At 52.1% G+C, this 27,329-nt stretch overlaps 1 protein-coding gene across 8 annotated transcripts; it reads left to right on the top strand.

Moving 5' to 3' along the window:
* The first annotated feature begins 9,801 nt into the window (after positions 1-9,801).
* Positions 9,802-27,329, top strand: Pwwp3a (PWWP domain containing 3A, DNA repair factor). Of its 8 annotated transcripts, none has more exons than XM_087909400.1 (14): positions 9,802-9,883; positions 12,512-12,630; positions 13,194-13,279; positions 14,223-14,293; positions 15,791-16,576; positions 17,555-17,662; positions 19,371-19,441; positions 20,876-20,952; positions 21,395-21,455; positions 22,650-22,725; positions 23,115-23,345; positions 23,479-23,915; positions 25,028-25,116; positions 27,006-27,329. In XM_087909400.1, exons 2-14 carry the CDS (start codon positions 12,574-12,576, stop codon positions 27,061-27,063), a joined length of 2,208 nt encoding a protein of 735 aa, XP_087765526.1. In that variant the 5' UTR covers positions 9,802-9,883; positions 12,512-12,573; the 3' UTR covers positions 27,064-27,329. The 8 variants fall into 8 exon arrangements, 7 of the variants coding, with proteins under 7 accessions (XP_087765526.1, XP_087765525.1, XP_087765529.1 ...); XM_087909399.1 differs by lacking the exon at positions 9,802-9,883 and adding an exon at positions 10,770-10,847; XM_087909403.1 differs by lacking the exon at positions 9,802-9,883 and adding an exon at positions 10,798-10,847 and having other exon boundaries at positions 12,565-12,630.

The following is a 27,329-nucleotide window of genomic DNA, read 5'->3' as shown; positions in this document are numbered from 1 at the left end:
GAGATCCTCCTGCCTCTAGCTCCTGAGTGCTGGGAGTAAAGGTGTGCGCCACCACTGCCCAGTTTACAATAAATGTTCTTAACCACTGAGCCAACTCTCCGGTCCCTACAGTGAAGTTTTTATAAGTTTAACAGGCTGTTCTGGAAAGGAGCCTGGCCCCCAAATCCGGCCAAAGATGGATGGGTGGCAGGAGTAGCCATCCACAGGTGGATCTCTGTGAGTTTGTGGCCAGCCTGGGACACACAAAGAAACCCTGTCTCAGAAAATAAAGAATGTGTGAAACTGTCAAACAACAGAGCAAAAGGGAATGAGGCAAAGAAGCAAACAGAATGTTTACAAAACATTCACAGCTGTGTTGTGCTTAAAAAAAAAAAAAAAAAAAAAGAGAAATCTGCCCCCAGCTCCCCACTGAGGATTCTAGGCTGGGGTGGGGGGGCGCTACCCTGACCACGCCCTCAGCTCCTCACTGGGGGATTCTAGGCGGGGCTCCATGATACTTCAAGACTACTGTCCTGGGCAACTTAGTGAAAGGAATCAAGAGCAAGACAGGCTTTGTGGTGAACCCTTTTCAAGCACCAAACAAGGTCTTTACTTATCAAAAATAGATAAATAAATAGAAAAATCTCTTATTTCTTATAGAATTCCAGTGGGATTTGGGGTGACTGAGGATTTTTGGGTCCCCAAGCTGATGTTGTCCTGGAAAGGTCACTTGGAGCTTTTGGGGAAAACAGAAGAGGAGAGACTTGGTTGGAGGTGGAGGATGCCCAGAGGGAGCTTCCAACAAATCAGGAAGTGTGTGAGCTGGTGTGGTAGGGGACCTTGAAGGAAGCAGGCAGTGGAGGTAGAGGAGGCTTTCTCAGGGAAGAACAAGGCAGAAGGGAAAAAAATGAAAAACAAATCCTAGCCGGAGAGGGTTTTTGTGTTTTTTTGAAATGTAAATGACACTCCCAGAATTGCCTAATAGTTAAAATGAAAGACTTAAAAAAAAATAAATCAAAGGCAAAAGGGATGGAAACTGGATGGGGCCTAATCCTTTACTGTCTGGGGCAGCTCTGAGGTGCGCTGGGGTTGGGGACTGCTGGGGCTCTTCCTCCAATCAGCCACCGGCCTTCAAAGGAAGCCTTGGTGGCCAGGGTCACTTTCTCATCCCCATCTGCCCCCCAGCCCTCAGCGCCCCCTCATCCTTCACGGGAGGGGACACATTCCTCACTGCTGGAGGATGCTTAGCTCCTGGGGCTGTGTTTTTTCACAGGCCTTTGTTAGAAACACTGCCAAGCTGGGAATACAGGCTTATGGCAAGCACACAGTAGGACTGGCAAAGAGGAGGAGGTTTGTCTGCCTTTTTGTTATCTGTTGATTTTGTCGTCCCCGTTTCCCCCCCCCCCCCCCCCCCCAGCCAGCCAGGCCTCCTCTATGTATGCTTGGCTGTCCTGGAACTTGCTCTGTAGACCAGGCTGGCCTCGAGCTCCCAGAGGTCCGCCTGCCTCTGCCTCCCAAGTGGTGGGATTAAAGGTGTGCATCACCATCACCTGGCTAATTTGTTTTCTTTTGAGACAGGGTAGTGTAGTCCAGGTTGGCCCTGAACTTGCTATATTGCTGAGGCTGACCTTGAGCTCATGAGTGCCAAGTTGACAGTCAAGCATTCTACCCATCAGTTGAGGGCTCCGTCCTAATATAATCATGTTCAACGCCCCTGTTGGCCGGAGCCCAGCCCCCCAAAACTCCCCCACAGAAAGCTTACCCTCCTCCTCCTCAGCCTCCTTCTTCCTCTGTTGGCTGACAGCTGTTACCAATGGCTTGGGAACATCTTGAGCCTTGTCACCTGACCGCACTGATCTCTCTGTCCCTCTCCCACAGCCACTATCCTCGGGCGATTATATAGGGTACAGGGGCCCAAGGTCAGGTGACGGGGTAGATGGGTAGACGTGCTGTCTTCTGCACATTTGGGAAAATGATCACGACAGATAGACTCTTCAAGGACAGCCCAGGCTCTCTCTTCAGGTTTGTCTACTTATGGCCAGGTGTGGTGCACATTTTCAATCCCAATCCTAGGGAGGCAGAGGCAGGAGGATCTCTGTGATTACGCAGTGTTGGGTCCAAGGGGGTCACACAAAGATGGGAACAGGCCACCAAAGTCTAATAAACCAGAAGCAAACTTTATTCCAGAAACCAGAATCCAGGAAAAATAAAAAAATAAAATAAAAAATCTCCATGGGGCACAAAAAGCTTATCAGCTAGCTGAGCCCACAGCCGGGGATGGATTCTGTTAGGCTGTGGGAAAGGCCAGTTTCTGAACTACCTTTTTATAGTAGGAGCACCAAGCATTAGGTCTGAACAAAGGAATTTTTACAATCTCGAGGAAAAACTCAGACACAGATTGCCTTACTTTGCAATCTCCATTAACAGAGATTTTAGTTAAACTAGAGATGGGTGGTGGTGCACGCCTTTAATCCCAGCACTTGGGAGGCAGAGGCAGGCAGATCTCTGTGAGTTCGAGGTCAGTCTGTGCTACACAGAGAATTCCATGCCAGTCAGGGTTACTTATCAAGACTCTGTATAGAAAATAAAAAAAAAAGAAAAAAGATAAAGAGATAATGTGCAGTCCTACACAATCCCTTAGAACACATGACTTTGCTTTAAATTTGTTTTTGTTTTTCGAGACAAGGTTTCACTGTAGTTTTGAAGCTTAAGTTTTTATTACATTTATTTGTGCGTGTGTATTAGGCATATGTGTGTGTTAGGCGCGTGCGTGTGTATTAGGGGTGTGTGTGTGTTAGGCGTGTGCATGTGTGTTAGGCGTGTGCATGTGTGTTAGGCACGTGTGTGTGTGTTTAGGCGTGTGTGTGTATTAGACATGTGTGTGTTAGGCGTGTGCATGTGTGTTAGGCACGTGTGTGTGTGTGTGTGTTAGGCGTGTGTGTGTTAGGCGTGTGTGTGTGTGTTAGGCATGTGTGTGTGTGTTAGGCACATGAGTATGTGTTAGGTGCGTGCGTGTGTATTAGGTGTGTGTGTGTGTTAGGCACATACGTATTAGGTGTGTGTGTATGTTAGGTGTGTGCCTGACACAGTGGAGGCCAAGAGACAATTTACAGAAATTGATTTTCTTTCTTTCTTTTCTGTTTCTTTGGTTTTTGAGACACGGTTTCTCTGTGCAGCCTTGACTGTCCTGGTACTTGATCTGTGCACCAGGTTGGCCTCAAACTCTGAGATCCACCTGTTTCTACCGCCACTCCCTAAGTACTAGGATTAAAGGCATGCACCACCACCACCTGGCCTTTTTTCCTTTTCTTTTGGTTTTTCAAAACAGGGTCTTGCTGGGTGGTGGTGGTGCATGCCTTTAATCCCAAGCACTTGGGAATCAGAGGCAGGCTGTGAGTTCGAGGCCAGCCTGGTCTACAGAGTGAGTTCCAGGACAGGCTCCACAGCTACAGAGAAACCCTGTCTGGAAACAAAACAAAACCAAGTGCCAGGATTAAAGGTGTGCGCTGTGACCTCCCAGATGAAACTGATTTTCTTCTGCTTTGTTGTGTCCTCAGACTTGGCTGAGCCTCTACCCACTGAATCAACTTGCCACTCCTCAATGTGACTGCATTGTGAAATATCTTTGTAATGGTCATGGTTATCTACAGTAACAGAACTGATAGAATGAATCGGTCTACATACATAGGAGGTCTACATACATAGGATAATTTAGAGGCTGAGGTCCAGCGTCCAAGAATGGGTGTGAAAGGAAGGCCCAGAACATGTCAGCTGCCCAGTCTACAAGACTGGATGCTCTCAGCTGGTCTTCTGTGTATGCTGGGATCCCGAAGAAGTCAGCTCCAAAGCTGGTGAAGGGATGGACCTCTCCCACTGGCTGTGGTCCCCATATCTTCACACTTCTCCAGGGAAGAGGGAAACATGAAGGCTTGGTGGCCTAGAAGAACGCTAACACTGACCTTGTCTAAGGGTCGGTCGGGATGGCTGTATGCTCTCAGGCCTGCCTCAGCCAGCAGTCTGCCCTTCCCTCCAACATGTCCTGAGTATCACGAAGATGTGTAGCATCTCTGTTTGCCCAGCACTTGAAGCGCACTGAGCAGTGTGCTCTGGGAACTAGCTGTATGCACGCCATTCCTCAGGAGTTGAAGAATGTGATGACATCAGTCAAGGGCTCTCGTGTCTCCAAGGACATGTTTATAGGGCACCTCAAGTTTCAGCTCAAACAGAGATCATTAACAGTGTCGCAGAGAGAAACTGACCCTCTAATTGTCCCAAACACCAAGAAAAGAAGGGATGAAGCCTCTCCCAGGCCCTGGCGAGGGTTTGCTGCCCTTTGGATTTGCTAGCTCCAGGCACCCTTGGCTGGTGGCCAGTTCACTGCTGACTCTGCCTCGCTCCACACTGCTTGTAGACCTGTGCCCAAATTCCCCTCATTTCATCACTAACCTCTGGAGTGAGGGTTCTACACTCTAGACAAAGACGCCCTCATTTTAATAATTATGTTCGCAAGTTGTGCTGATGGTTTTGGTTGTCAACTTGACTGAAATTAGTCAAAACTCAAAAATAGAGGGACATTCCTGGGAGGGATTTTTTTTCTTGATTTGAAGTCGGAGGATCCACCTCTAATCTAGATCTTTTTTTTTTAAATATTTATTTATTTATTACATATACAATATTCTGTCTGTGTGTATGCCTGCTGGCCAGAAGAGGGCACCAGACCTCATTACAGGTGGTTGTGAGCCACCATGTGGTTGCTGGGAATTGAACTCAGAACCTTTGGAAGAGCAGGCAATGCTCTTAACCTCTGAGCCATCTCTCCAGTCCCTCTAATCTAGATCTTTGAGGTAGGAAGACACATCTTTCCGTGGGGTGGAGGTTTGAGACAGGATTTCTCTGTGTAGCTCTGACTGTCCTAGAACTTGCCCTGCAGACCATGCTGCATTCGAACTCCCAGAGATCCGCCTGCCTCTTCCTCCCAGGTGCTGGGTTAAAAGCTGCACCGCTGTCCCTGATTGTTTTAGTTCTTCCAGGAAGACTGCAGGTCCAGCATAGTTCATGCCATATGAAGGCCAGAGACAGCTGGGCGGCGGTGGCCCACACTTTAACCCCAGTTCTTGGGACGCAGAGGCAGGTAGATCTCTGTGAGTTTGAGGCCCAGTCTGGTCTATATAGTGAGACCCTGTCTCAAAAGTAATAATCCCCTTGTTGGGTGGTGGTGGTGGCCGGTGCATGCCTTTAATCCCAGCTCAAGGCTAGCCTGGTCTACAAGAGCTAGTTCCAAGATACAAAGAAACCCTGTCTCAAAAATCAAAAAAAATATAAAAATTAACATTCCCCAACATACACACACATGCACACACACACACACACACACACCTGTACACACACACCTGCAAACACACACAAACCTGCACACACACACCTACACACACAACTGCAAACACACACACCTGCACACACACCTGCATACACACCTGCACACACACCTGCAAACACACACAAACCTGCGCACACACCTGCAAACACACACAAACTTACACACACCTGCAAACACACACACCTACACACACAACTGCAAACACATACACCTGCAAACACACACCTGCACACAAACACCTGCACACACACCTGCACACACACACATGTACACACACACCTGCACACACACACCTGCAAACACACACAAACCTGCACACACACCTGCAAACACACACAAACCTGCACACACCTGCAAACACACACACCTACACACACAACTGCAAACACATACACCTGCAAACACACACCTGCACACACACACCTGTAAATACACACCCTTGCAAACGCACATATCTGCAAACACACACCCCTGCAAACACACACACCTGCACACACACACCCCTGCAAGCACACATACCTGCACACATACACCCTTACAACACACACACCTGCAAACACACACACACCTGCAAACAAACACACACCTGAAAATACACACATACTCTCACCATGGTGATATCATGCATGGTTGCACATGGCCATCACCTCAGCACTGCTGAGGCAGGAGGTTCAGCAATTCAAGATTAATCCGGGTTCCATGAGACCTTGTCTTGAAAAATGAATGGGACCCACAATACACCCCTCCCAAACAAAACAAAAGGGCAAGCCTGGGCTCAGCAGTTAGAGCACTCGCTTAGCGTTCACAAGGCCCTGGGGTCCATCCTCGGCTCCCTGTGCACTAGGCATGGTTCCCATGGGAAGTCGTCATCACCACACTACTACGTGTGGAAGGCAGTGACAGCGGGACCCCACATGGACTGCCGTCTCCTCCAAACCCAAGAGTTGTCTCTGTGTGGTCACTTGTTGGCATTCCTGCAGTGTCTCAGGAACTCAGGATTTCAGAAGGCTCACCTTCGTACCCTCCCTTGTGGAAGGCAGGTCCTCTGGCAGGTCCCGACTCCCGTCTGTCTCTGCCTCCTTTATGATCAGGTCCAGCTCAGAAAATGCCTCAGCGTCCTACATCGCAGCCCCAGGGCTCAAGACTGTGCCACTGAAGGTCGTGTGACGTCCCATCTGTCCCTGGCTCTTGATCTCTGGTCTCTGCCTCTGAGAGCTGTGCTAGCTCTGTGCCAGGCGCCGCTGTGTTCTCCCGTGGAGGAGGCTGGCTGTGTCTTTGCAGACCCTTTTCATCTCCCGTCCTCCGGGCCTCCCTCGCCACCCCCAGGACTAATTAAGGCATTTTCCTAAACAAGCCTGGTTGCATCTCAGAAAATGAATTCTGAAGCCAGCTGGTGAAGTTAATTCCCTCTCCTATCTTCTGTCGTAGTGGAATGAGTGACAGTCGGGCACCTGCAGCAGGCCAGTGGCCGGGAAGCAGGAGACCTCAGTGATTACATTCAATGTACGAAGTGGCCCATCTGTGTGGCTAGGCTGGCCAAGGCTTGTAACACACACCCCCAGGCTCAGTGACCAAAGGCAACTAAGGGTATTTTATTTTACTTTATTTTTTTTAAAGTTTTGTTTTGAGACAGGGTCTCAGCCCAGGCTGGCCTCAAACTTAACTAAGTAGCTAAGGATGACATTGAACTCAACAGGCATGCTAGGGGAATATTTTATTCTGAGCCCCGGCTGCAGCGAGTGAGTTGGCCCCCTTTTCCAGGCCATGGTACCGTGTGAGTGGTCCTTGCCCACCCCGCTTTGGCTGGCCACTGATCATTCTGTCCTTAGGGCAAATCTTCAGGAACGAGAAATTCTGGCTTTGCTGAACTTGATTTGGTGAAGGTGTTTGCCAGACTAAAGCCAAGATGCAGGAAAGGAGCCAATGTGTGCTGTGCCACTGTGGTGTCTGTGGTGTGCTGTGTGACTGTGGTGTGCACTGTGGTGTGCTGTGCCACTGTGGTGTCTGTGGTGTGCTATGCACTGTGGTGTGCACTGTGGTATACTGTGTGACTGTGGTGTGCACTGTGGTATACTGTGTGACTGTGGTGTGCTGTGTGACTGTGGTGTGCCGTGCCACTGTGGTGTGCACTGTGGTGTGCTGTGTGACTGTGGTGTGCACTGTGGTGTGCTGTGTGACTGTGGTGTGCTGTGTGACTGTGGTGTGCTGTGCCACTGCGGTGTGCTGTGCCACTGCAGCCCCAGCATACTTACACCCCACAGGTGGCTAAGGGGATGCTTTCTCTTACCTTGTGTGTGTGTGTGTGTGTGTGTGCACGTGCATGTGTGTGAGTGTGTGTGTATGCATGTGTGTGAATGTATGCATGCAAACCACGTGTCTGCAGCTGCCCGTGGAGGTCAAAAGAGGGGCATCATATTCCCTGGAGGTAGAGTTACAGCAGCCATTGGTTGCCGGAAGTGCATGCTGGGAGCCAAACTCGGGTCTTCTGCAAGAGCAGTATGCAATTAGCTACAGCTCTATCCCTCCAAGCGCTCAGTGCTCGCGCTCTCGCTCTCTCTCTCTTTCGTGTGTGTGTGTGTGTGTGTGTGTGTGTGTGTGGGTGTGGGTGTGTGTGTGCATGCGTGACCCTACACCCATGCACACAGAGGCCAGAAGACAATCTCAGTGCTGTCCCACCTCATGTTTGGAGACAGGTCCCCCACTAGGTGGGCCAGCTCCAGGCACTGCCCTTGGTGTCTGCGGAGCCAGAGCCGCTCTAGAAGCTGAAGCACACCTGGCTCTGTGCACGGGTGCAGGGAAGGAATCTAGGTCCTTGTTTGCACAGTTAGCACTCCTGCTACTGAGCCATAGCCCCAGCTCTTCCTTCTTGTTAACAGCCCACCCAGTGAGCGCTCCCTACATCCAGGACCCTAAATTAGCCCTGGATTGTACTTTGATCATGATGATGGGGTTACAGGGCCCACCTGCTCTGCCCTGGGTCCTTTGCTCAAGTTTTACAGATGTCCAATCACCAATGTGTGCAAGGCGCTAGTCCGCCCGATGTAGGAGATTCAGTTCACAAGGGGCTGAACTTGTTATCAGAGAGTCTTCAGAGGACCCCACAGGAAACTGTTAGCAATTGAGGTCAAGGTCTGGGCCACCCTGTGCTCAGTTCTGACAGATCTGTTCACTGAAGCGAAAGAAAAGAGTAATGGGTGAATGGGTTGACTAGGAACCAAGTTAATAGGTGAATGGGTTAACTAGGGACCAAGCTAACTGGTTAGCAGGTGAATTGGTTAACTAGGGACCAAGTTAACTGATTAACAGGTAAAATGGGTTAACTAGCTAACTGGTTAATAGATAATAAGTGGATCAATCAGCTAATTGGTCAAACCATGAACAGGTTACCAGGTGGATGAGTTAGTAGTTGGTTAGTAGTTGGTTAGTTAGTGATTGGGCTGGAGGGGACCCAGCCAGCTGGGAACTGGGCTAACTAATCCCTTGCTTCACAATATCTTGTTCTCATTGCTTCTGGCTGGCTGGGGAGTGTGAACCCACAGAACCAGCCTTGTGAGAGACCTGCTCTGCCCATACCTCCACCGCTCACACACACACCCTCCACTCACACACACACCCTCCACCGCTCACACACACACCCTCCACCACTCACACACACACAACTTACCTGCTCATACACTCACCATTTCCATGCTTACATAATAGACCAGTAATGCTTAGTGACGATGTGGGGACCACATCAAGAGAACTACCCTCTTCCCTTGGCCAGTGCTGCTGAGAGACCCCAGAATTGCCATCTGAGCTTCTGGGACTTTGACTCCTGATCTAGAAAAATTTGGGGTGCAGAGCTACCATCAGCATGGAACTCAGGATAGAGGCCCAACAAAGCCAGTTTCTCCATCTGTTGGTGTGGGAGAATTGTCTGTATTCTGCCAATCATATTTTAAATAAATGCTGATTGGCCAGGAAGGAAGTATAGGCGGGAGAACCAGACAGGAAGTAGAGGTGGAGCAAAGGGAACAGGAGTATTCTGGGAAGCAGGAAGCCCCCTCCCCCATTCCTCCCCAGATCACCGAAGAAGCAACATGTGTGCTGACAGCTGAAAAAGGTACCAAGCCACATGGCTAACACAGACAAGAATTATGGGTTACCGTAAGATTGTAAGAATTAGTTAATAAGAAGACTGAGCTAATGGGCCAATCAGTTTATAACTTAATTTAGACTCTGATTTTTTTTTGGGGGGGGCTTGCCGGACGGGACGGAAACCCCAACAAGCTAGCCGGCCTCCATGTTACAATCTGTGATGGGAATAGTTAAAATAAAAGCCATTTTAAACAAATAACAGCCCAGTTGGGAACCCCCTACACCCAAGGCAGGGTCTGATAACCAGACCCAGGGCCACCGCTCACTCAAGATAAGCAGCTGCATGACGACCACTGGGTGGTATATAAGCAGAGGCTAGATCAGTGTCTGCTCTACACATCTTCAGGATGGCTAGAAGGAGTGTCTTCCCGGGATTCTGACCTTCAGGTAAGAGAAGCCACTCAGGTGGCTTGGGGAGACAGACAAGAGAATTAGTTAAGGACTTGAGCGTGGCCAAGCAGGGGTAGTGCACGCCTTTAACCCCAGCACTCCCGAGGCAGAGGAGGTGGATCTCTGTGATTTCGAGGTCAGCCTGGTCCACAGAGCGAGCTCCAGGACAGCCAGGGCAACACAGAGAAACTCTGTTTCAAAAACAAACGAACAAAAAACACCAACCAACCAAACAAAATATCTTCTTATATCAACAACTGCTTACAGTATCAGTGTCTCATGTCACAGCCTCATTGTGGGCAGCCAAACTGGAAACTTCCAGCTCTAGAAAACCCCATGGGGGTCCTGGAAGCATCCCCTCCCGCTCAGTCATCGGTTTGGCTCGAGGACACTCGGGGGACCTCACATCCTGTCCCCACTCTGGTGGACACGACCATCCTCACTCGATGATGTGCTTTCTGCGGTGGGAATCGGGCCACCCCAGAAGCTGGAAGGTCCTATCCTTCCAACCCCTCTTCTCTGTCTACCCACAGTGCCACACAGGCGGGAATCCGACTGGAACAGGGGCCTCGCCTGCTCTACCACTCAGGCGTGACCGCAGGCTGCGGGAAGGATGGGGCGGGGCTACAGCATGGGGCGTGGCCTAGAGGGCGCCGTCGACTGTGGGTTGTGCAAGGCAGCAGTTGGGGGGCTAGGATTTGGCACGGCCGCGAGGCTTACCCTGCCTCGGGCGCAGGGGGCGCCCTTTCTGCAAACGCCACAAGACGCTGGGCAGGAGGGAAGGCGGCTGGGGGCGTGGTCTACAGAGTGGGTGTGGTCCGCAAGAGGCCGCGAGCGTCTGGGGGCGGGGCCGAACCGCAGGTACGCACCTCCTATTGGGCGGGCGCGTGAGCGGGGCCTGGCGCCGCTGTGAGGTAGACCCCGCCCCTAGCCCGCGGGGATCTGCGCGGCGGTGGAGGCGGTGAGCGCGCGGGCTTGCGGCGGCGGTTGGCGGGCGGGCGTCCGCCGTTGGGACCGCCGCGGCCTGGTCGCTCAGGCTCGGACGCCGCGTCGGGTGGGCTGGGGGTGGGTGAGCCCGCTGCGGCCTTGGGAGGGCCAGATGGGTCGCAGGCAGAGAGCCTGGGGAAGGGCGGCGGCTGGGCCGAACCTGCTGGGCCGCGTCCGGTTCTGCGCAGGGCCCATGTGCGACCGAGCCCCGTGGGTGCCGAGAACCTCCAGTTTCCTGCTGCGAACCCTGTATTTCTTACCTGAATCCCTTTCTCTGTAGCCCGAGTCCCCGACCCCCTGAGAGTCCCATATTTCCGGCCTGATCCCCATCTTCTGCAGCCTGAACCCCGTATTTCCGGCCTGATCTCCTCTTTCGCAGCCTCAATCCCGAGTTCTCTGCCTAATCTTCGCCCTTTTTGCAGCCTGGACCTGTGTCCTTTCTGAGATCCCGAATTTTCTGCTGGAAGCTCCGTATTAACCCAGTTTTCCCACCTCAGCAGTGTGAACCCATTTCTTACTCGACACCCTCCCTCCCCCCTTCGCATGAAATGCAAATTTCTTGCTTGGTATCCCATCTCTGCAGCCTGAACCTGTGTCCTTGCTGAGAACTCAGAATTTCCTGCATGGAAATTCTGTGCATACTGAACCCGTTTCTTTCTTTTGGGACTCCCTCTTGCAGTTCAAACCCAAAATCCTGCTCGAACCCTATCCCTTGTGAACCTAGAGTTTCGTGTAGAGTCCCAGTAGCCCTATACCTCTTATAGCTTGACCTGTTATTGCCGCAAACACTATTTCCTGTTGAACTCCAGTTTCTGCAGCGTGGATCTCAGTTCCTTATGTGAACCCCATCTTTGCTTCCTGTATTGCTCCCCTTCTGTGAACCTAGTCCCTACTGCAAACTCCTTGCTCCTGCCTGATTCTTCTTGAACCTCCTCCCTTGCTATGAACCCAATATTTGCTGCACAAACCTTCTGGTACCTGAGCCCCATCTTTTGTTTTCTGATTTCCCATACCTGCTTAGAAGTCCTTATTTGCTTCCTGAACTTCCATCCTTGCTGAGAACCCTGTATTAGCTATTAGCCCCCCAATTCTGCTGCACGAAGCCCCTCTGGAAACCCTCTTCTTCTGTAAACTCTTCTAAGAAAACCCTTGTTTCTGCTTGCGGGTCTTCTCCTTGTCCCTGGTGTCCTTCCTGCTGCTTTGGTTCCCCCTCCCCCATCTTTCCATTTCTGTCCACAGCCCTGGCTGCCTCTGCCAGGGGTGTCATGTTGTGAACGCCTGCATCTGTCTCTGTCCTTCCAGGGAACGGGGCAGCCGTGTGTGCCCTGTGTGTGCTCTGGTCACCCTTCAGGCTTGAAGCTAGGAGGGTTATGAGCGTTGACTGCAGTGACCGCCTGCAGCTCTTGTGGGTGCCCTGGGTGCGACCTGGAAGGGGGGATTTGTTGAGTTTTACTTATGGAAAACAATGTAGCCACTTCCCCAGGTCCTAGGACCCTGCACTTGACTGTGTTGTGGCCAGGTTCTACAGTCTCCCAGAGACTGTGTATGAGGCCAGCTTCTGCTCTTGAAGCTCCTGTTGCAAATGTGACTGGACGCAAGCAAATGCCTTTCTAAGCCATCACACATATTTTGTTGCAGGGCACCTTTGGCGTCAGGCCCTGTAGCTCGTAGCTTCTCTCTTCCTACCACAGCTCCAAGTCATGACGGATGCCAAGTATGTCCTCTGCCGATGGGAGAAGCGATTGTGGCCTGCGAAGGTGACAGCTCTTTTTCTCTTAATTTGTAGAATTAGAAATGACTTTTGGTGACAATAAAGTCTTTATCAGACTGTGCTCCCTCAGATTGACTCTGGGAGAAAAAGTTGAGCCTGAATGCTTGGCACTCAGATATGCTGGCACGCGTCCCGGGGTTCCTTCACGCCACAGGATTTTGGTCTGGCGCTTAGGAGCCTCTATATCCGGAATTGTCTTTAATTATTTTCACACTAAGGAAAAGAAAAAAAAACCTAAATAAATAAAAATAACCAAAGTCAGCTATAAAAAGGCATGGAAGGCTATGATGACTGGAGCTCCAGCTAGGAGCCCCCAGACAGGGAATAGCTGTGGTGTTTGGGGGGTGCTTTCTGGCAGTTTAGCAGGAGCTGCTGAGTCCGTGTCCTAACCTGGGATGGCCATGGGCTCAAGTGCCTCAGTTTCTCTGCCTGAATCAAAGGAGCTTAAATTAGGTGTCTGGTAAATCCTGTGGCCATCACCTTGGGAAGGGCTTGCCACGTGTCTGTCCCTGCATGCCGCCATAATAAGAGTTCTTTTTTTACACATAGGTTTTGGCCAGAACTGAGACTTCAGTGAAAAACAAGAGAAAAAAAGAATTTTTTCTAGATGTTCAAATACTCTCACTAAAAGAAAAGTAAGTGTGTATGTGTGTGTGTGTGTGTGTGTGTTTAGTACTGTCTTTGCTTCTAAAATGATAGAGACGGGAGAAGCCTGCTTCTGCCGTAGCCGTGCGGAGGAGACAGTGGGTTTTATCTGACACCAGTTTTGAGTTGAGGATCTTACATGAGGCCCAGGGATCTACAGAGGAGGGGTCTCAAGGGCGAATAAATAGAAATTACCTCCAGGGAACCATGCCGGGGTCTCCCCTCTTGCCAAGGACCAGCGTATCTTGTTTCTGCCCTGGCTGTGCCAGGCCCCTGCACCACTAAGAAAAAATATGTTTCCATACTGGCAAAGTGGATGGGTGGCAGGACTCTGTTGTCCTGTACCTGGTCACCCTTCATGGGCCATCTGCAAGGACGAAGTGGGTGTGGGCACGTATATAGTCCCCTGCTACAGTCCTCACTTCTGAAGAGTCCACTGGCCACCTGTCTCCTGGGTCTCACGGCCCGCTCCTTCCTGCCACCATCTTCAGAGCCTGCCACCACTTGAGAGTCCCCAGCTCCCGCTTTCCCTGCGGCAGGGAAGGTAATTGAATGCTTGAGTTTAAAGGGAAGGGCGTCCTTTAAACTAAAATGCGCCTGCTGGGCTGTAAACAGCTCTCGGTGAACTCCGAAAACCTAACAAAGGAGTTATTTGTGCAGTTGAAAGTAGGATTTGCTCATGAAAGTCCCAATTTGAATTTATTTTTACTCTTAACTCCAGCCAGACCTTTTCTTTATTAAAAGTGGGGGGAAAAGGGAGAGAGAGAAAAAGCCGTCTCCACCCTGGCTGGCTGTGCCTGTCACCTCCACTGTGTTCCTCCCCATCCCTCCTAAAGTGTGACTTTTGGTGTGAGTGGAAGGTTGAGCCTTCTGAACCATCTGGACAGTCGGGTTTGCAGTCTGGTGGCACTAACCAGCTCTTTCTCGCCGCAGGATCCAGGTGAAGAGCTCGGCCGTGGAGGTGCTGCAGAAATCGCACATTGAGAATATCGCTGCCTTTCTGGGTAAGGACTCCAGCCAGGCTACCAAGGTGCTGTGCCTCGGCGACAGGGCCATCCTTTTCATGCCCCTTTGTTAGGGGACCTCACAGGAAGAAAAACGGATTTGCTTGCTTTTTTTTCCTTACCCTTTTTTAGACAGGGTCTCACGTAGCCCAGGTTGGTCTTGAAATCACTGTAGAGGCTTACCTGAATTCCCGATCCTCCTAGCTCTTGAGTTCCCCAGTGCTGTGATGATGTATTCATATGGGCTGGGGACAGAACCCAAGGCCTTGTGCATAGTAGGTACTTACTCCCCCACACCAGAGCCAGCTCTATTTGGTTATGTTTGTGGCTTTTTGTTTGGGCAGTGCTGGCAGTGGGAGCCCCCCACTATTGGGTTTTTTGTTTTGGTGTGTGTGTATGTTTCTTAGTTTTTGAGGTAGAGTCTCATATTGCAGCCCGAGCAGGCCTGGAGGTTGTAGCAGTCCTCCTGCCTCAGCCTTTGTAGGACAGGGATCACAGGTATTAGACCCCATACCAGGATTCCAGACAGACACATGTGCATACATAACAGAAAGAGACACACATGCATATATAACATAAGATAGGCACACATGTGCATACATAAAACAGAAAGAAGCAGCACATGGATACATAACATCCAGACATATACATGTATGTATATAATATACATAAGGAGAGATATACACATAGAATCCATACATGCATATACATAAATTGCCAATTAAAAAGCCCAGGGGAGCAAGGCCAGAGTGGTCAGATTCCATGTCACGGGTATTGTGAGTGGGGAGTCAGTGTGTATCGGGTGAGACTCCTGTCTGTGTGTGTTGGCCTGCAGTTCAGCACCCTCCAGCCCTTCCTCTGTGGCTGAGCTGGACTTCTTATATCGCGGCCATCACCACCCAGCAGAGCTGGTGTCAGGCTCCTTGCCATCAGGTTGAGAGAGTGAGTCCCAGCAGCCAAGGCAGGCCCAGGACAGCCAGGACAAGGCCTTCATGGAGCGCACAGCTGTTCAGGGGAGCTGCAGGCTGGGCTGACCACCTTGCTTCGAGAACAAGGGTGTCCCAGTGCTGGGGGCTGCTTGCTTGGAAGCACCCGTTAGTATTTGTTAAGCAGGCGCCAAGTGTGGATGTGGTAGACAGAGGCAGTTATCTTGGCGAGTGTGAAGCTGTCCCGATTCCCCTTCCAATAAACCTTGCAGGACGCTCAGATGTGTTTCTCCACGGTGCTGCTCTGTGCGTGGGGGGTTAAGTAGTCATCCTGTCAGGCGGAGGTCATTCCGAGTGTGTGTGTTCTACAGTCATAGCCCAGAGTGAACATATAGTCACATCCTGGCTTTGTCCTCTTTTTGCGGGGCACACATGGCAGGAGTAGTGCCGGGCCTGCCTGTGGCTCTATAAAGGCACTTGATGTGGTCGTGGAGTCTGCTGCCGCCTGGCTGCAGTGACAAACCCTAGGCACCCGAGTGCACTCTCATTGTGCGGATCTTTGTCTCCACAGCATCTCAGAATGAGGTCGCAGCTACTCCCCTGGAGGAGCTGACCTATCGACGCTCCCTGCGAGTGGCCCTGGATATCTTGAATGAGAGGACAAGTTTGAGTCCTGAAAGCCATGTGACGGAAGAGAAGCCCCACGCAGATGCGGCCTTGTGGGTGCCCAGCGCTCGCTCTCCGTCCTTTTGCAGTGAGGACGGTGACAGTGTGGCTGCTCAGTGCACACCCAGGAGGGAGTGGCTCCCACAAAGTCTGTCGGGGCTGTCTGCAACTGAAGAGGACCACAGGACAGGCCTCACAAAGAATGGAACCCTGAGAGCAGCATTGTCTTCCCTCACTGGAGATGGGTCTCAGGATGGTTCTGGATCCCGACTACACTGTGAACAGGACACTGCCAAGAAGAGGCGGAGGAATTTGGGAGAGAAACCTACCCGGCGCCGCAGAACAGCGTCTTGCCTTTCCAAGGGAGAAAGTGTTGGAGAGAGCGAGGGACAGGCAAACAGCTGTGTGACCCCGGATTCACCTGGGCTACTCGCTCAAGCCTCAGAAGAGGACCCCTGTGCCGGGGTCAAAGGCTGTGACCCGGTTGTGCCATCAGGCAGCAGCAGGCTGCTCCCAGCCTCTGACAGAGGCAGAGGACGCTCCACAAAGAGGCCACGCTTGGATGGAAACCAGAACCCACCCGCTAGGCAGCTGGCAACTGGAACTGTGGGGGCAGCACCCTCCCCTCAGAACTGGCCTGGGGAGAATATGGTGCTGCTCAGGTCTAGTGACAGGGACAAGCCAGAGGAAGGTAACCATGGACAGGGACCCGGGTCTGTCTGTCCCCTGAAGTATAGTGACTTTGTCTTCTCCCACATAGTTCTGTCTTTGTGTCTGAAGAGAGTGGAAGCTCGGGCAGAACTGGGGGTAGCGGTTAGTGACCCGGCAGAGCACCCAAAAGCACATTCGGAGTAAGTGAGGGGTCTGCTGAGGGGATTAGGAGGCCCAGTGTCAGGAGCTGTCTGGGGGTCCTTCTGAGACCTGTGTGTGGCTGCAGCCAGGGGCTGGGCCCGTCTAAACCTGTCTTGACCCACTGAGCTCTGGCAGGGGATTCAGGACTTGTGTGTAGTGGTAGCATGACACTCAGTGGGGTCTTTCACAAAACCACCGTCTGCCTATCCACGGGCTACAGCGAACAGCTGGTCCCCTCCACCATATCTTGGGGAGCAGGAGACTGTCTTATCTTGTTTTCAGTCACCTTTTGGTTCTGGGGGCTCATTCTCTGTGTAGCCACATGTCAGGGTCTCTATCTGAAGTCCCCACATTTTGTTACCGAGGGCTGCGCTTGATAGCCTTTTTTCTTCCTGTTTTTTTCTCTCTCTTTTTTTTTTTTCTTTAACATGGACTTAAGGCTGGCACTTAGAGCTGGAGCCCGGGCCTGGCCAGCAGGACGCCCTTTGTCCCTGGTCCCAGAATTTAAGCAAAACAGGAGGGGTTGGTGATACGGCTTGGCAGATGAGACAGTGACACTAAACTTGGTGACCTGAATTTGCTCTCAGGAGCTCAGAGTGTAGTTGTGATTTCTATGTGTGCTCGTGTGCATGTATGTGCATGCACAGACACACACAAGTACATGTAGAAAAATGTAAAGACAGACAAACACAAATCTGACACAGGGTGCACCCTTGTTGAATTCTGTGTGGCTCCGTCCTTTATCATAGATGGTTCTTTGTCCCTAGCCCTTTTTGTAGGGTGAGGGGTAGCCATCAAGTGGTGTCCCCTGTCTCAGCAGATCCTGTGTCCTCAGAAGAGTTCACAGGGTTCAAGTCCATCCATTCCCTTCTGGAGGAGGAAGAGGAGGAAGAGGAGGAGCCACCCCGGATCCTTCTGTATCACGGTAAGGGTGCTGCACTTGAGAGCAGTGGGCGAGGGTCCCTGCCCTGCGAGGCACTCCATAAAGCCATCTTATTGTTTGGCGCTGGTGGGGTTTTTGTTTTTAGACTGGGTCTCACTGGTAACCTCTAAATAGCCTGGAACTTGATGTGTAGACCTGTCCCTTTCTGGGCATGCCGAGTAAAGACATAGGCTCTTTTGCCCTCAGTTGGGCAGAACCAGCTTTGCCATTTGTCCAGGGACCTGAGTCCATCCTCCCAGAAGTACAACATGAATTGGGTGTGCAGGTCAGGCTGCTGAGTGCACAGGGACGGCTCAGCCTCTCCTGAGTCGGCTGCACATTGGGATGCTGTACTATGTGGCCCGTCAGCAGCCTCCTGAGCAGGTAACGCCTGCAGAATACCAGGGTTCTTAATGAGGACCAACCAGATTTCATCCCCATTTTACCTCCTGTTCCTCTTAGTGCACCTGAGTCCTGGGGCCCAGTTGTTGCTGAGTTCCTGCTGAGTATCTAGGATGGTAGAAGGGCCTGGGTGCTGGTGTGAGCTATGCCTTTAAATCCTCATCTTTGGGTCAATTTGAAGATCAGGGCATACTGGTTGTAGAGAGACCTCAGCTTCCAGACCTTAGCGTCTTTGGCGTCTAGTGTTCTTCCACGGCAGGCTTGAGCTGATGGCTTCCTTAACCCACCAGACCAAGCTCATGACAATTGCCAGTTCCCAGCCAGGGTATTTGAGGTTCTTGAAGCCTCTCCTGGATGAGCTGTGACCTTCCTCAGATCAGAGCCTTGTCACCCCCCCTCCCCCACCCCCCCAGTCCCTGCTGGCCCAGCGAGCCCTTCACAGCTTTGGATTTCATGTCTCCACTCCTGATAGCTTTCCTGACGCTAAAGCTTTAGTGGTCTACACAATCCCTCATCCTGGGTGGGATTCTTTTGTTTGGTTGGTTTTGGTTTTTTTGAGACAGGGTTTCTTTATCTAACAGCTTTGGCTGTCCCGGAACTCAGTTCGTAGACCAGGCTGGCCTTGAATTCACAGAAATCGGCCCTCCTCTGCCTCCCGAGTGCTGGGATTAAAGGTGTGCGCCACCACTGCCTGGCAATCCTGGAATTTTTGGTGAATAGAAAATGTTAAGTTTTATGCAGCAAAGCAGGTGAAGGCAGAGGGATCCCTGCAAGTTGAAGGCCTGTGTGGCCTACACAACACAATCCTGCCTTAAAGAAGAACAGCACAGGGGCGGAGGCAGTGGATCTGAGGTCCAGGCCTGCCTGGTGGACATAGAACCCTGTCTCAAAACCACAGGAGAGAATGACTTTTCTTCCATCTTGTTTTCTGTCTCCAATTCCCGGGAGGCAGTTTATTCCGGGAGCCATGTGATTGTATATCTACACTTGGTGCAGTGCTGTGCCTGGTATGGGTGCAGTCATCCTAATGTCTGCTTTGGGAAACATGTTAGACTTAGAGGTGGAGGTTTGGGGGTCCTACTGCTGGACTCATCTCTTGTCGTTTATCCTGGGGACACACACAGTCATGGCCTCATGGCTCATAATGAGTCTGTAAGCCCTATGTCCCCAACTCTCTGGGTTTCCTGGTAGATGAGGAGGTTAGAGTTGGGTTTAAATGATGCCGTGATGAATGTGGGTTTCTTTTTTTCTGTCTGTGCTGTACTTGTTTAAAGTGTATCTGACTCAGCCTTTTCCTTTTGAACCCTAGAACCACGATCATTTGAAGTAGGGATGCTGGTCTGGCTGAAATACCAAAAATATCCGTTCTGGCCAGCCGTGGTAAGTGTACCTGCCACCTGCTGTGTGCGCCAGGTCCCTTCCCTCAGTTCCCATTCCCCCTACTCAGGTAGTAGTTTGGCTCTGCTAATGCTGGAAGGCTCAAGCACTGATAACTCTGACGTGGTGCACACAGCCCCCTCTAGCCGGGGCCTGGTCATTTAACATGGCGTCTTAAGTGAAATTCATACCACATTTCCTCAGGGAAGCTGATGTGAGCAGCGTGCTCTGCTGAGCTTTGGGAATGGATGCTTCAAGTCTCCTCCATCAGGCCCCTGAATTTAGTTCCTATGATGCCGTGGTATGGTGGTGTGTGCCTGTTAGTCCCTGTACACGGAAGGCAGAGGCAGGAGGATGAGGAGCTCACAGTCCTCAGCTACATAAGAATGTTGGAAGCCGGGCTGGAGAGATGGCTCAGAGGTTAAGAGCACTACCTGCTCTTCTAGAGGTCCTGAGTTCAATTCCCAGCAACCACATGGTGGCTCACAACCATCTGTAATGAGGTCTGGTGCCCTCTTCTGGCCTGCAGACATACACACAGACAGAATATTGTATACATAATAAATAAATAAATATTAAAAAAAAATGTTGGAAGCCAGTGTGGGCTACATGAGATCTGTGTCTAAAATAATAATAGTAATAAAAAAAAGGTGTCTCAGTCCCACTGAAGGTGTGTCATGTGACCAGTGAGCTTGCTCTGCCAAGGACAGCCCTAGGTACAGTCAGGCACGGGCTGTAACCCTCCCTAGGTGGAGACTCCCCCATCATCACCCCTCGCTCTCCTGTCATGGGATGCTATCCTCGCACCTAGCTTTAGTGGTTTATGTCTTGTTTTGGATCTTTTTTTTTTTTTTTGATAAAGGGTTTCTCTGTAGCTTTGGTGCCTGTCCTGGAACTAGCTCTATAGACCAGGCTGGCCTCAAACTCATAGAGATCCGCCTGCGTTTGCCTCCCCTGTGCTGGGATTAAAGGCGTGTGCCACCACCGCCCAATTTGTGTAAGACTAAAAACAAGGTGGGCCAGGTGGGCCGGCTGGGTGGGTAAAGTGCTCACACTACACTAACACTAGGCCTGGGTTTAGCTCTTAGAGCACAGAGCCAGACTCCAGTGTGCCTGCCGTCCTCTGTGGGCTGGAAGGCATTGACAAAGAGACCTTGTTTCAATCAAGGTAGATGGCAAGGACCAGTATTTGAGGTTGTCCTTGGCTTCCATACATGCACTTCTGCACTTGTAACAAAAGATTTACAAACAAGACCCAAATGTAAATCGCTGGGTTCTGCCTCATAACACCACAGAGCCCCAGGAAGCAGTGGGGCCTGAAGCCTGGGTCATGCCACAGCACAAGACTGGCCAGGCCCAGGCCCAGAGGGCCTCAGCAAAGGTGGAAAGCGCCACCTCCACTCCTGGTCATGCTGTGCTGTCCCCATTTGCCTACAGGTTAAGAGTGTCCGGCGGAAAGACAAGAAAGCCAGTGTGCTGTTCATTGAGGGCAACATGAACCCTAAGGGCCGAGGGTTAGTACTCTAATGGTTAGGACCTGGGCAGGGGCAGAGACCTCTGTGGTACCTTGACTGCAGCTTCTGACACAGTCTGGCATCCACCTTGCTATTTGGTGCCTTAGCCAGACAGAGCAGCAGCCACCCCACCCCACCCAACCCTGCCCCGCCCCGCCCCACCCCCACATGCTGCACCACAGAGAGCTTCAGCAGAATATGCTTCTTGATTGAACTGGAGCCTCCCCCTAGGCCTTCTCATAATGACCTCAGTGGCCTCTCAGGCACCTTCTAGAAGGTGACCCTGGACACTTGTGTGACCTGAGGGTGGCTGGTTGGGCTGGGGACCTGGGCCCCCAGTGCCATGGAGGTGTTGCAGTCTAGACCAGGGTTAAGTCTCGGAGGAGGGGGTGCTCCCTGGGATGAGGCTGCCCGTGCTGACCTCGGCCTCTGTTCTGTCAAGAATCACCGTGTCACTTCGAAGGCTCAAGCACTTTGATTGTAAGGAAAAGCACGCACTGCTGGTAGGTGGCGGCCTGTGCTCTGTGTGTGCCCGCACGCCAGCCATTGTGTTGGTGTTGTCACCTTTGTTCTGTGTGCGTGTGTGCATGCTCGTGCCTGTGAGGGTGTGTGATGGTCAGGATGTTCTGTGTGTGTGTGCGTGCGTGTGCATGCTCATGCCTGTGAGGGTGTGTGTGTGTGTGTGTGTGTGTGCACGCTCATGCTTTTGTGAGGGTGTGTGATGGTCAGGATGATCTGTGTGTGTACACGCGCGCGTGTGTGCACGCTCATTCCTGTGAGGGTCAGAGGACAACCCTGGGTGTCGGGCCTTGCCCCATGTTTTCCATTGTTCTGTGTACCCCAGGCTGGCTGGCTCTCAGACTTTGGTGTCTCCCATCCTGTCTCACCATAGGAGTGCTGGCTCACACTCCACTGCCATGTCTGATTTTACATGGGGATTTTAACTTGCCTTCCTGAATGAGCTTTTTCTCCTTGGCCAGGAACACTTACTTTGTTCTATTTACTCAAAGCCCAAAGCCCCGGGCTGTGGGGCGATGGGCTGCACTGGGAGACAGTGGGAACTGTGGGCACAGGTGTGGATGGGTGCTACCTGCTACAGGTGCACACCAGGCCCGGGTCTCCTCACTAACATAGAGTTGGTAACGTACCAGGGTGAGGGCCTGAGTGTGACTCCCAGAGCCCACTTGAAGGGAAAGGCATGGTGATATGTGACTGTCACACCAGCACTGGGGAGACAGAGACTGGGGATCCCTAGGTCTCACCACAGTCTAGCTGAGTCAGGAAGCTCAGTTCAGAGCGAGACTGTCTCAACAGAGACAGAGATCAGTGAGTACAGGATCCGGCCTCCATCTCCGCCTCCACACAAATCTGGGTATGGGATCCAGCATCCCCAAGGTGATGGGGAGGGTTGGGGGGCGGTGCTGGCTAGAAGCTGAGGCAGGAGGATTAGGAGTTCTAGGGCCAGGCTTGGTTATTATATACAAGGCCTGAACTACATGAGACTCAGTCTAGAAAAGACTGAAAAGCCCGATTGTCTGTCGGGTGGCTTGCTGGATGCTTCATCTGAAGGGGCTTGTCTGTCACCCCCCTGAGAGGGCCAGGCTGCTGTGGAGTGGATGAGAGCCCGGGCTGCACAGCACCTGCCCAGGCCTGTGTGGCTGCCGCGGCCACTTGGGCCCTGCTGTTGGGTTTTGTAGGACAGAGCCAAGGAGGACTTCGCCCAAGCCATTGGCTGGTGTGTGTCACTTATCACCGACTACCGTGTGCGGCTGGGTATGTGGGCTGTACCCCAGGGAGCGTGTGGGGGTGTACCATGGTATCTCCTGAGGGCAAGATGGGGGACTGACGTGGATGTGGTCCCAGTCCTACATCCTGTCTTGGCCTGGCTAACCTGTGACGATACTTTTTCTGTGGAAGGTGGGAGCAGGTGCAGCCCTCCTGACTGAAGGCCCAGTTCCTCTGCACAGCACTGCCTCTGTGTGGTGACTTGACCATCCCCTGAGCCCCGGGCAGCTCCTTCCTAGGGCGGTGGACAGACTTAGCACCCCACAGACCTGCCTCAGGGTCAAGCACAACCCAGAAGGCTCCTGAGCAGAAGCCCTGAGCCACAGGACCTGGCAGGGTGCAGGTCTGAGCATGGCCCTTTCCTGTGCCCTCCACAGGCTGCGGCTCCTTCGCTGGATCTTTCTTGGAATATTATGCTGCTGATATAAGTGCGTATAAGTGTTCTTCACCATGGGGTCTGCCTTTGGTCCCCGAGAGGCTCATCCTGAGTCTCCTGTTGTCCTTGGTGCACGCACCAAGGTGCCAGTGCCATCCTGAGCAGAGTTCTGTGACCTCAGCTGCCCTCAGGGATGCTCTGCATCCTTGTCAGGTGGGCAGCTGTGTGCCAGGTGAGGGACTCAGGAGTACTGGGCATCTAACTGGCACACTCAATGGTCCCCAGAATGAGGATTTTCCTCATGGGCATAGAAGCTCTGGAGAGAGGTGAAGGGGACATGAGCTCCTGATGTGTTCCCCTTGCAGGCTACCCTGTGCGCAAGTCCATCCAACAGGATGTCCTGGGGACCAGGTTTCCTCAGCTGGGCAGGGGAGACCGTGAGGAGCCTGCAGGGGACAGCCGGCCAGGACAGTGGCGGCCGTGCAGGAAGGTGCTGCCTGACCGCTCCAGGGCTGCGCGGGACAGAGCAAACCAGAAGCTGGTGGAATACATTGTAAAAGCCAAGGGTGCGGATAGCCACCTGCGGGCTATCCTGCACAGCCGCAAGCCCTCACGCTGGCTGAAGACATTTCTGAGCTCTGCCCAGTATGTGACATGCGTGGAGACATACCTGGAGGATGAGGCACAGCTGGATGAGGTGGTGCAGTACCTGCAGGGCATCTGCCGAGACATGGACGGGGAGGTGCCTGCTCATGGCAGTGGGGACCGCATTCGTTTCATCCTGGACGTGCTGCTGCCTGAGGTGGGCGCCTGGGCCCCTATGCTCAGCACTAACGAGGTTTTGTACTCTGACCCTGGTTAGGGTTTCTGGAAAAGCAGTCGCAGGTCAGTTAGCCGTCAGCCCCTGCCCCCGACAGACCTTCCTGCTCACAGTCGCAGGTCAGTTAGCCGTCAGCCCCTGCCCCCGACAGACCTTCCTGCTCACAGTCATGTGGCCTTATTGCTATGGCTGGGACATAGTCCACATAGAATGGGAAAATAGATGTGTGATGGGGCTGTGTGCTGGCCTCAAACTGGGGCTTCTCCTACCTACCTCGGCCTCCTAAGTACTGGATGACCTCCACACCTGGCCCCTGGAAGTCACCCGTGGCTACTTCAGTGTGTAACTTAAAACTGGGTGACTTTGACTGTCTCAGGGCGTTGTCGGGTGTGACAGCCCCAAGTGGAGGACACTGCTGAGCATGCTTGCTGTAGTCTGGGACACCCCACAAGGAACAGCTTCATGCCCTGTCAGTTCTTAAGGGAAACCTCAGGAAAGACCCTGTCACCAATGTGTGGTTGCACAGGCTTGTCACACAGCTACTGAGGCAGGAGGATGCTGACTGACAGGCCAGCCTAAGCTGCACAGTGAGACCATTTCTTTTTTCCTTCCTTCCTTCCTTCCTTCCTTCCTCCTTCCCTCCCTTCCTCCCTCCCTCCCTTCCTTCCTTCCTTTCTTTTTCCTTCAGTTTTTCCAGATCAGTTTTCTCTGTGTATCTGTCCTGGAACTCACTTTGTAGAGCAGGCTGGCCTTGAACTCAGAGATCCACCTGCCTCTACCTTGCAAGTGCTGAGATTAAAGGAGTGTGTCACCCAGCAGAGACAATTTCAAACAACAAACATGTGTTTGCTGAAACCACAGTGTGACTACTGGTAGCTCCCCAAGGCCCTGACTTCAAAACTGTACACTGAGACAAGGCTGCCCTTGAGCTTGCCATAGAGCTGAAGGTGACCTTGATGCTCCGGCCGACTCAATGTTCCTGGGGGCTGGGCACAGCAGGTTTGTGTGATGGTGCTGGGAATGAAGCCCAGGCCTCATCCGTGCCCGTCTAGTGCTTTGCCCACTGAACCACGGTCCTTCCCATTCTTCCGTAGGCGGTCATCTGCGCCATTTCCGCAGTGGAGCGCGTGGACTACAAGACGGCTGAGCAGAAGTACATCCGGGGCCCTACTCTGAGCTACCGGTAGGCCTCCCTGTCCTGTGCTGTGCTTCCTGCAGCAGCTCAGCTGCTCAGCCTTCTCCACAGGTGGTGCAGGTGCTGTCTGTGTCAGCAAACAGGTGCTGGACAGGGGCAGCAAAGGCCCAGGTCTGCAGGCTGTTCTCTGAGCCAGGCTGGATGCAAGCCAGGGCCCTGCGGCTGGGAGGAGCCTCCTCTGCCTGAGACCTCTATATCTCCTTGTGCAGGGCAATGTGGACTCTGCCCCGCCTGCTCTGGTGCAACTGGTAGTGGGCACAGAGCTAGATTAGATTAAAAGGTAGTATAGCCGTCAGCAGGGCAGCAGGATAAAGATGCCTCTCCTGTTGGCCTGCAGCACTCTTGAGATGTGTGGCCCCAGAGCCTCTAATCCACCTCTGGGCGTGCTGCCAGACCTCAACAGGAGCCACTGCAGTGGGGTCTCTATCCAGAGCCACAAGCCCAGCCCTAGTTTGTTGGGGCCCATTATCCCTAATGATAAGTCGGCATCCCCAGGCCAACAGTGGGCCACCAGAGCAGCCAGGTTAGGTGAGAGTCTGCCCAGGCCAGCAGTGGGCCCCAGAGCAGCCAGGTCAGGTGAGAGTCTGCCCAGGCCAGCAGTGGGCCCCAGAGCAGCCAGGTCAGGTGAGAGTCTGCCCAGGAAGTGTGCAGCTCCTGTCGTTTTCACAGTTCTGACTCTGAGTAACATGGCAGCTGGGGCCTTGGGACTGGCTTTCAAAGATGCTTCCAGTCCCCAGCTTGCAGCAGTCAAAGGTGCCTTAGTTAATACACTAATCCGTTGTTCTCCTGCCAGTGCTGGGAGGTGAGGAGGAGCCTGAGGTCCAGGCCTGGACTGCCCGGCCTAGAGGATGTCTTATTCAGTCAGTACAGTTACCACCAGCGCCTGTGTAAGAAGCTGGGCGTGGTTGTGTATGCAATAGTTTAGCCCTGGAAGGCAGAGACAGGAGGATACCATTTATCAAGGCTGGCAACCTAATCAGCAAGGACCAAGTGCAGTGGGAGACTTCGTTTCCAAAACCCAGATGGAGGGTCAGTGCCTGATGTCTCTCTGGTCTCCATATTGTGAGCATGCGTGCATGCATGTGTGGTGTGTGTGTGTGTGTGTGTGTGTGTGTGTATTTGTGTCTGCTGTGCATGTACTTGGTGAGCAAGGCCTACCACAGCACTGTCTTCTGATGTTCTTAGTATGAGCCCAGGTCTTTGGTGCTACAAGGCTGTGCTTATGCCAATCATGCCCCAAAGAATCCTCTCTTTATTTTTAGATGTGTCTATTTTTATGAATATGGGTGCTTTGCGCGCGCGCGCGCGTGTGTGTGTGTGTGTGTGTGCGTGTGCACGCCTGGTACCTGCGGATGTCGGAAGGGGGCATTGGATCCCCTGGAACTGGAGTTCTGAATGTTTGTGAGCTACCATGTGGGTGCTGGGAACTGAACTTAGGTCCTTGGCAAAATCAGCAAATTGTCCCAACACCTGAGTCATTCCTTCAGCTCCCAAAATAACATTCTTCAGAGTGAGGCAGGAGGATTACTGTAAGGCCAAGGCCAGCCTGGGCTATGTGAGACTTTTATCACACACATTAAAAAAAAAAAAAAGCCAACCTGGGGCTGTTGCTCAATGGAATACTCATAAACTCTTGCTTGAGGCCCTGGGTTTTATCCCAAGCTCACTTGGCAAAGTTGAGGGTTTTTTATGTTTTTTTGTTTTGTTTTGTTTGTTTTGGTTTTTGAGACAGTTTATCTGTTTAGCTTTAATTGTCCTGGGACTTGCTCTATAGACCAGGCTGGCCCTGGACTCAGAGATCTACCTGCCTCTGCCACTTGAGTGCTGGGATTAAAGGATGCTCCACCACTGCTCAGCCCATCTCTTGTTTCTTGAAGGGAAAAGGAAATCTTTGACAATGAACTCCTGGAGGAGAGGAGCCGTCGCCGTCGCTGACGCTGTAACCTCCACAGCCTGCCAGAGGGCTCTGCAAGAATAAGAATGTACTAGAAGCAAGAGGCCCAGAAGTGTGCTGACTTTGAACTGTGGGTCTTGCATCTTCATTACTGAGTCCGGGATGTCAAATGTCGTTGACACCAGAAACCTGCTGGCAGCTACGGACAGAGATATCTGGAAGTTTCTGTGCGTGTATGCGCGTGTGTTTGTTTTTTGTTTGTTTGATTTTAATATTATTGTTTCGTTTATAAATGAGTTTGAATGCA

The sequence above is a fragment of the Myodes glareolus genome, chromosome 8, assembly GCF_982192425.1.
Source record: "Myodes glareolus chromosome 8, mMyoGla1.1, whole genome shotgun sequence".
NCBI lineage: Eukaryota > Metazoa > Chordata > Mammalia > Rodentia > Cricetidae > Myodes > Myodes glareolus.
The sequence above is the reverse complement of the archived record's forward strand: the minus strand, read 5'-3'. Positions and strand labels throughout refer to the sequence as shown.